At 44.3% G+C, this 10,391-nt stretch overlaps 1 protein-coding gene across 1 annotated transcript; it reads left to right on the top strand.

The window, feature by feature from the left end:
• The first annotated feature begins 2,404 nt into the window (after positions 1 to 2,404).
• Positions 2,405 to 9,120, top strand: Rhno1 (RAD9-HUS1-RAD1 interacting nuclear orphan 1). The gene is made up of 3 exons (XM_026407260.1): positions 2,405 to 2,465; positions 5,924 to 6,175; positions 7,891 to 9,120. Exons 2-3 carry the CDS (start codon positions 6,008 to 6,010, stop codon positions 8,443 to 8,445), a joined length of 723 nt encoding a protein of 240 aa, XP_026263045.1. The 5' UTR covers positions 2,405 to 2,465; positions 5,924 to 6,007; the 3' UTR covers positions 8,446 to 9,120.
• Positions 9,121 to 10,391: the final 1,271 nt, after the last annotated feature.

Raw genomic sequence — 10,391 nt, 5'->3', positions numbered from 1 at the left:
GGTACAATTTACTTCACAGGAGTCTTGAATTTTATTTTATTTTATTTTTTTGTAGTGCTGGGGATGGAGCCCAGGGTCTTTATGAATGCTAAGCAAATACTCTCACAGATCCCTACTCTATCACTGATCCCCAACCCTAGCCCTCTTGCATTACTTTTTTTTTTTTTTTTTAAGTTTTGGTACTGGGGATTGAACACACGGTCACTTTACCATTGAACTATATCCACAGACTTTTTCATGTTCAGATAGGATCTTGCTAAATTGCTTAGAGCTTTGATAAATTACTGATTGGCCTTGAACTTGTGATCCGCCTGCCTCAGTTTCCTAAGTCGCTGAGATTATAGGTGTGTGCCACCGTGCTCATCTCTTGTATTAATTTTTAAAAACTGTATCTTTTCACAATTTGCAAAAGAGCTATATAGTGACACTGTAGTATTTCCATATACCCACCCCCACCCAGTAATGGGGTTTGAATCCAGGGGCTCTTTACTACTGAACTATCCCCCCATACCGTTTTATTTTGAAACAGGTTTTAATTTTTCCAGGTTGAACTTGGAATCCTCCTGCCTCAACCTGCTGGGATTATAGGTATGTGCTCATACCATGCCCAGCTGTTTTTGCATATATTACCTTTGTTTTGTTTTATTTTGGGGGGTGGTGCTGAGGATTGAACCCAGGGCCTTGTGCATGCAAGGCAAGCACTCTACCAACTGAACTATATCCTGAGCTCCACCATATTTTAACTTTGTAAGAATGCTACTTTACTATTTAATTTCTCTTCCAGAACCAAGACTATAACTATCTCTGGACTTCTAGATTGTGCTATAATTAATATGCTAAGGTGGTTCTGAAATGCTAAGAAATCTTATCTTTAAAAAGGGGGGGGTTATTTTGATTTTTATAGATATGCGAACTATTCTACCATTAAGTACAATCCTCACATTATATTTTGAGGTCCTTTGAGAGACAGAGGAATTCCATGACCCTTTTGAGGACACCTTCTATGCCCATAAGAATGAGTGCACTTTTTTGACATTTACCATCTGCTTAGAGTTCTCAGGCCTTCCCCACCCTGTCATCTTCCTTCCCTCTATATTTCAGTTTTCTCTACCTTCAAAACTCAATTTTAGCTCCCAAGAGAGCTAGATTAAGAATTCAATAGTGTGTGGTGGTATGTGAACATTCACATTCACTGCACCACAATTCACAGTAGCCTAGTTATGGAACTAGCCCAGGTGTCCATCAACAGATGAATAGACAAGAAAAAACATGGTATATATTCACAATGGATATTTATTCGGCCATAAAGAAGAATGAAGTTTATGTCATTTGTAGAAAAATGGGTGTAACTAGAGAGTATTATGTTAAGTAAAATAAACCAGAATCAAAAAAGAAAAAAAAAAACAAAACTCAATTTTAATTCTGCCTCATATCCCTCCAGGCCCACTCACCTCAATAGGTAAGCACTGTTCCCTTTTTTCCACAGAGTGAGTCTTAATTTTCTCTTCAACTCCTTTAACCTGCCTCTTCCTAATAATGCTAACACTTTATAGCGTCACTCCTTTGCTCCAATCCCCATTCTGAACAGGGAAACCTTGCTATACTCTCAAGAATCCTGCAAAAGCAGAGGGTGGAGGCAGTGTTGCCTAATGGTGAGAACACCCGGGCGCAGGGGAGCTGTGTGTGTGTGTGTGTGTGTGTGTGTGTGTGTGTGTGTGTGTGTGTGATGGTCTTTTACTCAATGCATAACCAGCTCAGTTTTCATCCCAGCCCCAGTCCCCTACTCAGAGAGTAGGCCACTTTTGGAGCCATGGGCAGGGTGCAGAAGTAAAACTTGCAGGGAAGTCCAAGGGGTGCATGGAGAAAGAAGCGAGATGACCGAGGCCAGAAGATTGGATGCAGGAAAAAAAAAAAAAATATATATATATATATATATACACACACACACACACACACACACACACATATTGCACCCTCTCCCAGACCCCCTTCCCGAGTGGCCCCAAAACTCCGCTCGCGTCCCGCGTCCTGCAGCTGGACGCCATGAACTCACGAAGGACCTTCCGAAGCGGCGCCCGAGCCCTTCTCCCCGCTCCGCCAGGGCAGGGCCCGGGATCCATGCCTGCGCCCCGCTCACCTCCAGATCCCAGGGTCGCCGCCTGTGGCTTCTCCAACCTGGGGCCGGGCCAGGGCCCGGAAACGGACTCGCGCCAGGCCCGCCGGGTCCCGGCGGTGCGGGAGGGGTGGGAACCCCGGGGGAGCCCGGGAGGGGAGGGGGTCCCGGGCCGGGGCCGGGGGTGGGGTCCGGCACCGGAGCTTTCAGTTTGTTCCGCTGTTTGAAATTGGCGCCGGCGGAGCGTTGCGATCACGTGACGGAGCGTCGCCAATCGGCGCCGACGTGTCTCCGCGTTCCGGTTCGAACGCTCTGCGCAGAGAGGAGCGGCGGCCGCGGCCCCGCCGGGCGGGTAAGGCGGCTGGCGGCTCGTGGGGCAGCGGCGGCCGGGGCCTGGTAGCCGGGGGTCCCCGCGGCCGGGGAGGGCTAGCCGAGGGCAGTGTGAAGACGCGGGGGCATGGCGGGACCCCGGTCTGGCGCCCTCCGTCTGCTCGGCCCCCCGCACGCGCGTTCGCCTTTTCCCGCCAGGCGACGCTGCCCTGGCTCCCCTCCGGCTTTGCTCACCGTCTTTAAAGGTCTGAGTTAGTCTGTTTGCGTCCCGCGGAGATCGCACTCGGCCTACATCCAGTTAGAGGGTCGGGTTCCCCCGACCGCGGGCGGCCTGCCGTCCTGTTCCAGGGCGGGTCTCCAACCCACACGCGCGCACTCCCCGGGAGCCCTGGCTCAGCGCGGCGTCTTCGCGTCCTCTCCACGGGTCTCTCTTCCCCCTCTGAAGCCAAACCTTTAGAAGGACTAGTGCATATTCAAATTTTGTCGAGCAGCTGCTGTGTGCCAGGCACTTCTAGAGCCTGAAAATACAACCACAGACGAGGTCCTTTCCTTCCCCCGAGCATCCTCACAGAGCAGACATTGTCCAAGAACCAAATAAACACATACTTAATTATAGCTGTAAAGTGATACTTTGATTTTTTCTTTCTATTTTCCGTATCGGGGATTGAAACCAGGGACACTTTACCACGGAACGACATCACCAGCCCTTTTATTTATTTGTTTGTTTATTTTTTAAATTTGAGATGGTCTCACTAAGTTACTGCGTCTGGCCCCGAACTTGTGGTTTTGGCCTCAGTCCCAAACTGAGTGGATGGGATGATAGGCCGGACCCCCACCGCCTTTATTTATTTATTTTTTTAGGGGGTGGGGCCGGGAGGTGGGGGACCAGGCCTCCTATTTTGTCCAGGTTGGTCTTGAACTCCTGGCCTCAGGTGATTCTCTTGCCTATTATTTATGATGAGATCTTACCTTAGGACAGGGAAGGCTTTTCTGATGAACTGAAGCTTCCTGTAAAAGTGGGTGCCTTCTACAAAGAAGGGAGGGAAAGTCTCTAAGTAGTTGGAATTATGTGTGCACTAGCTGCCAGTCTGTAGGAGGCATGCTGAGCACTGAGATTGAAGTGAAGGTGAAAGGTTTGAGCTCAGACACTTGAATGGGTGTGGTGCCAGTCAGAGGAGGCAGAGCCTTAGCCAGTTTCTTGAACATGTCAGAGTTCTACCTTGGAGTCTTTGCATTTACTCTTCTCTTAACCTGGAATTTTTGCTCCTGTCTTTCCGTTACCTGTTTTTTTTTTTTTTTCTCCTTTCTTCACTCAGGTCAGGTAGGCCTTCCCTGACAAACCTGTCTACAAAAGCATAAAGCCATTGAAACCCCTTGTTGTGTTTGGTTTTTCTTCACTTCCCAACTAGAATGTAAGTCCTTTGAGAGTGGAGATGTTATGCCATTTTCTTTCATTATATCTCTCTCCACTGCTTAGTCATTTAAGTCACAGTGTATAATTTTTTATTGTTGATCAAATGAATGAATAGTATAGTACTGTATAGTAGAACCATTCTGCCCTATTGTGTGGCTTTCCAGTGTGCTCAGCCGCAACTCCCATTTCATTCTCTACCTACTGTATTCACACTTGTCTGTCCCACCATTCCACAGGAAAGGCTCTTAGTAAAGTTCACGGGTTACTAGATCCAATGGACACATTATCTGCGGACCTTGCTTCTGTGTGTCAGCCTCCCCTCTCCACTGACAGCCTGGATTTAGGCCCCCATCATTTCTCACTTAGATGACACAGTAACCTCTTAACAGGTCTTCACACTTCCAAGGTAATTGTTCTCCTTTTATACTGTGGCCAGGATAATCTGTATAAAGTACACAAATTTTTAAAAAATTAGGATGTTTATGGAACAATTTGAAAATTTGAACACTTCCTGGTTATTTTACAATATTAAGGAATCTGTATTTGATTTATTTAGTTATGTAAATGGGAATGATATAATGATTCACAATATATGTTCTTCAACATAGTGTAGGGGTGGGGTTAATGGGTCAGAGCATGGTCAGGTCAGGGTTGGTCATGGATTGATGGTGGTTGGAGCTGTGTGATGAGTACATGGGGCCCATTATATTATTCGGTCTACTTTTATTTATATTTGAAATTATCTGGGATGAAAAAATAAGAAAAGCCAAATATGATCATATTCCTTCGCTTGAAAATACTCAACTACTCAGGCTCAAGTCCAAATCCTATGGTTTCACCTGGTTTTTCTACCTGACACTGACAACATGTCCAGCCTCATTTCTTCCCCTTTCTTTTCATACTCCGTACCCACCCACACTGAGTTTATAATTCCCGAATTACCAAGATGGGCTTTGTATATGCTGTTCCTCAGGCTGGAAAACGCTCCCTGCCTTTTGCTTCTCCAAGCCATTCCATTCATAGGTCAGGAATATCCTTGTCCAGAAAGCCTCTCATGAAGCAAATGGTAACATTATATTGAGGGGCTGGGGATGTGGCTCAAGCGGTAGCGCGCTCGCCTGGCATGCATGCGGCCCGGGTTCGATCCTCAGCACCACATACCAACAAAGATGTTGTGTCCGCCGAGAACTAAAAAATAAATACTAAAAATTCTCTCTCTCTCTCTCTCTCTCTCTCTCTCTCTCTCTCTCCTCTCTCACTCTCTCTTAAAAAAAAAAAAAACATTATATTGAAATATATTGTACTGTTTGTGTTGAAAATGTCTGTTCTCTGCTGGACTTTCAGTTCCTTTTCTTTTTTGCAGTGCTAGGGATGGAATCCAATCTCCATGCATGCTTGGCAAGCAGTCTACCACTAAGCTACTGTCCAACTCTGAGCTCTTTTTAAGATAGGAACCTCTGTATTGCTCCAAGAGTTTGGCATTTAATAAGTGATTGTTGAATAAATATTCTTTTTTTTTATATTCCCAGCGTCCAATATGGCAGTTAACATGAGCTCAATAAATATTTATTGAATAAGCCTTGTTGGATATGAAAACTGTGTTTTTGCTTGGTGGTATATGTATTAGTATTAGAAGCTGTGGTTGTTGGGTGCAGTGGTGCCTGCCTATAATCCCAGTGACTTGAGGGACTTGAGGAGGATCACAAGTTCAAAGCCAGTCTTAGCAACTTAGTGAGTCCCAAAGCAATTTAGCAAGAATCTGAATCAAAATTTTTAAAAAAATAAATGGCTATGCTTGGGCTGGGAATGTAGCTCAGTGATAGAGTGCTTGCCTTGAACGCATGAGGCCCTGGGTTTGATCCTCAGCACCACGTGAAAATAAATAAATAAAAATAAAGATATTGTGTCCATCTACAACTTTAAAAAAAATAAAAAAAAAAAACCCTGTGCTCCTCACAATCTTTTGAAGTCAAGGTGGTAGTTTCTGGTAGAATTGACTGGCAGGATATCAGGAAGAGCTGGGGAATCATCTGAATTGTTTTCTCACAGCTTTTGTTTCTTTGCAGGCATGGGTTTGAATTGGAACCTACTCCACAACCCAAAGGCAGCCAGCACCATGTGGTTACTAACTGCCCTTCATTCACCTATTGATGCCTCCCAAAAGAAGACGCGGCCAATCTTCCCTCAAAGCTCAGCTGTTATTCCACCAGCAGCCACTGGAGGGCCCCAAACATCACTATGGAGCTCCACAGAGGCCCATCACCCACACTCGACAGGTGCCCAGCAAGCCTATAGACCACAGCACTATCACTTCTTGGGTAAGGGATCCTTACTTTGATTTTTACGGTTAGGCTTTTTAGAATGTCAACTTTTAATTGTTGGGCATGGTGGCATCCCAGCAACTAGGGAGGCTGAGAAAGGAGGATTGCAAGTTGGAGGCCAGTCTCAGCAACTTAGCAAGGCCCTAAGCAACTTAGTGAGATCCTATCTCAAAATAAAAAGATCTGAGGATGTTACTCAGTGATTAAGTGCCTCGGGTTCAGTCCCAAGTACCAAAAAAACAAAGAGAGGAAAAAAAAAAAGAATGTCAACTCTTCTTGAACCAGGGCTTCCAAAGAATAAGGTCCATGAAAGTAATGTATGCTTTCCTGTGGTCAGCCATCTTCCCTGGTATATCTTCTTTTCTTAGGTCAGACCCAGGTATGGAATTGGAGTCTTTACTACCACATTCCTCTGCAAAAGTTTGGTGTTAAAGTTTCATTTCCTAGTAAGTAGGTCAGAAACCAGACCATTGGCAGTCAAATAAAAAATGAGACTGTTCCCTGAACTTCATGTCAAAGATAGAGTATTTAGCTAAGTACTCTGTCCACTGTTTAATGGATTGAAGCTTGACAAAAAGAAAAAAATCACCCAAAATGGCACATACCATATTTGCCTTAGTGAGGCTGGGGATGTAACTCTGTGGTAGAGGGTTTGCTTAGTATTCACAAGGCCCTGGATTCAATTCCTAGCACAAAAAAGGAGGTGGGGTAGTGGGTGGAGATCCAGGAAGAAAATGTAGCTACTATATAACAGAAATAGTATAGTAAAAAGGCCAAGAGCATATGCTGTGCTTAACAGTGCTTAATAAATATGACTTGATCAGGACAGCTTGGAAGAAGCATATTACTTCATTATTATAGAAGCAACCTAGTTTAAAATTCTGTGGATGAGAATGAACACTTACGGAGTACTCATTGTGTGCCAGGTCCTATGTTAGTTACTTTCTGTATATGTCTCGTGCCCTGTTCTTGCAGTCTGCCATTTATTTACTTAAGGCCTTCTGTGTGTCAGGCACTTTGCAAGATGTTGGAAAGTCAGTGGTGAAAAAGATTACTGGTTGTTGCCTCATGATTTCTGTTTTGTTTTGTTTTCTTTTTTCTTTTTTTAATTTTTTAGGTGTAGTTGGACACAACACAACGCCTTTATTTTTATGTGGTGCTGAGGATGGAACCCGGGTCCCACCCCTGCTAGGCGAGAGCGCTCTACCGCTGAACCACAATCCCGGCCCTGTTTTGTTTTCTTTTTGTTTTTGAACTAGGCATTAAACCCATGCCTTGAGCATGCTAAGTATGTGCTCTATCCCAATCCTGCCCTCATGAAGTTTAAAGACAGTTAAACATTTGTAGCTATATGATGTGATAAAGTGAAAGAAGCATTGTCCTCTCTCTTATATAGGAGGAAACTGAAACCAGAGAGATTGAATAACTTGCCTAAAGCTCATATTCTATTATTATTGTTGTTGTTGTTACCATTATTAGTATTATTACATATTTTTGTGGTGCTGGGGATTGAACCCAGGGCCTCATGCATGCTAGGTATAGCACACTACCACTGAGCCCACACCCTTGACCCCTTTATCTTATTATTATTGTCTTACCAGATAACTATTTTTGTTCTGTGTCCATTACTATAGTGGGACCGCATTTAGGGTTCTGCTCTTTGGATGTCATTTTCTTGCCTAGTTGGTTCACTTTTTTTTTTTGATCCTTAGGTAACACCTCAGTTTGACACAACAGTAGAAAGCTGTTTCCCAGCCCACCGGAAACATCGTCACCAAGACCAAGCAAGACATTCAAGCCGAAAATCTACCTGCAAGTTTCCATGTCTAACCTTTGAGAGTCCACAGCTGTCTTCCAGTTCAGAGACACTGGGGATCCCCTTAGTAAAGGGGTGCCCCAATCAATCAGGAAAGGACATTTCCAGAAAACCCTTAATTCCAGTGCTCAGTCCCCAAAGCTGTGGGGAACTGTCAGCAAATGCATTTCAGAACTTTCCTTATGTGTTCATTCCACCTGATATCCAGACCCCAGAGTCATCATCTGTGAAGGAGAACTCCTTTTCCCCAGATCAGAGGGAAAACAGCCTTGAAAGCTGTGTCCTTCAAACTAGTACTCCTACCAGCCCAGAACCTGGACCTATTCTGGTTAAAGACACCCCTGAAGAGAAGTATGGGATAAAGGTCACATGGAGGAGACGAAGGCACCTGTTGACTTACCTCAAGGAGAGAGGGAAGCTGAACAGTAGCCAGTTCCTTGTGAAAAGCTGACTGGATTTCTCAGACATCATGTTCTCTCATCATAGTCTCAGAAATTGCTAATTTTCATGAAGTCATTTTTTCTGGTTTATAACAGACTTTATTGAAAGAATAAAATAGAAATAGTGCCAACAGAAAAAATATTTTAACTAGAGCCCTAGCAAGGGAATTCAATTCCCAAATTTAAAATATTTCATAAACAGTTGAATTTAGTGTCATGAACTATTCACTTCATATTTTTCTTTTATTGTTTAAAATTTGTAAATATCTTGCATTAACTGTTTAAAATGTATGTAAATAAAGGGCTACAGAAGGTTCTTAGAGAACTTTGCTTCTGTTAGTATTGTGGTAATATTGCCTAGCCACAAAAGGTTTTATTTCTTTTAACTACTATTCTTTAATCCTTTATCTCATTTAAATTAATTAATTCCACTTTTTTTCCCCCCTAGTGCTGGGATTTTTTTTCTTCATGCTAGGTCAGCACTGTACAACTCCAGCCCAGTCCACATTTTTTGAGTACTAACTCTGAGGCTCAGTGGCAGCTTCCTCTTTGACTTAATGGATGGAAAAAAGTCAAAGGAAACTCAGAGTTTTTATGGTTGACTGCCACCTCTCCAACTTTGGCTCATCTGAAAAGGCAAGATGAAATGGAGCAAGCCTTGTTTTCATGAATACAATGGGATGAAGGGGTCACAGACTATAGTCACTTAGGTTTGCTTGTGTTTTATATTTTTGTTTCCAACTGAAAGAAATTGTAAAATTAAATAGGGTAGAAAAATGGTTTCTTAAGCTAAGGATTTAAACTGAGGTAAATAAATATGGAAAGTTTTCAAAGAATACTGTTTATGGTAATTAATGCAGAAGGACTGCCCAAAGAAATGTCTCAGCCATCATTTTACTCATACAAATGTGATCGCATTCAACCCCATCATTTAGCCTTTACATAAGCCTACTCTGTCAGGTTTTGCTTATTTTATAGATGGGAATTTAAAGCATAGACAATGAACTACAAGGGTTGGGGATGTGCTTCAGTTGTAGAGCACTTGCCTGGCAAGCTGAGACCCTGGGACCCATCCCCCATTTGGGTGGCGGGGGAGAGGACAACAAAGAAATGAACCATGTTCAGTGTCACCCAGTGAGTGGAAGCTGACCCAGTGAGTGTAATGCTGTGTTCTCCAAAGTTCTCCTTAACAAATTAACTTCTGGATTCAAAACGAATGTGCAAACTTTGACCTCAGAATGCTAGTAGTCTATGTGTAAGTAACTTTTGTTAGGAAGTTCTGTGGGGGCTATAATGCTAATGCTATGTTGGTAACGAGAAAGGAATGATGGTTGGGTACGTGATTTATTAGAAACAAGAGTATAAGTTTACCAAGTTTAGATAGTGGCTCTCTTGGATAACGATGTTTGAAATGTTTGAAGAATATCCACAGGCAGTAGAGAGGTAGATGGATTCTCTGGTGTGTTTTCAGAGCAGGTTTGGGGATGATCAAGAAGTTTGGGCTGTAGTAGTTGGAGGCTGAAAGAGTGTTGTGCAGTGAAGGCACAGGCGTGGTTCCAGGAAGGCCTCTGGTATCAAAGAAAGGACTGGACTACGGAGAAGCTGTCTGTAGAGGTTTTGTAAATGGAGACCTACAGACTCCTGGAAGCACTCTGGGTGGTCTTGGTACACCGTGGGGTGCGGGAAGCCGCTGCGTGTGGCGGTATTGGGGGATGGGCTCCTCCCACTGAGGCGCTCCTCAGCAAGCCGGAGCAAAGGCAACTGAGATCACAGACTTCGGCCCTCGGTAGTGGCCCCCTGCCCGGCGGGGCTCTCCAGGGGACCAAGCCCAGGCGTGTCATCCCCGCCCCTGCGCAGGCGCCTTTAACTCCCGCGCTCCTCCCGCCCCCTAGAAACCCTCCCGTATCGCCGGCTGGCACCAATAGCCAATGAGGGAGGAGCGGCCGGTCTGTGGGCC

The sequence above is a fragment of the Urocitellus parryii genome, chromosome 5, assembly GCF_045843805.1.
Source record: "Urocitellus parryii isolate mUroPar1 chromosome 5, mUroPar1.hap1, whole genome shotgun sequence".
In the NCBI taxonomy this organism is placed as follows: domain Eukaryota; kingdom Metazoa; phylum Chordata; class Mammalia; order Rodentia; family Sciuridae; genus Urocitellus; species Urocitellus parryii.
This window is presented reverse-complemented; position numbering and strand designations above follow the sequence as displayed.

Excerpts from the sequence above, each read along its gene's own strand:
- Rhno1 (XM_026407260.1), top strand. The coding sequence starts at position 6,008 with ATGCCTCCCAAAAGAAGACGCGGCCAATCTTCCCTCAAAGCTCAGCTG. Across the intron at positions 6,176-7,890 it reads ACAGCACTATCACTTCTTGG|GTAACACCTCAGTTTGACAC; the intron begins GTAAGGGATCCT and ends TTTGATCCTTAG.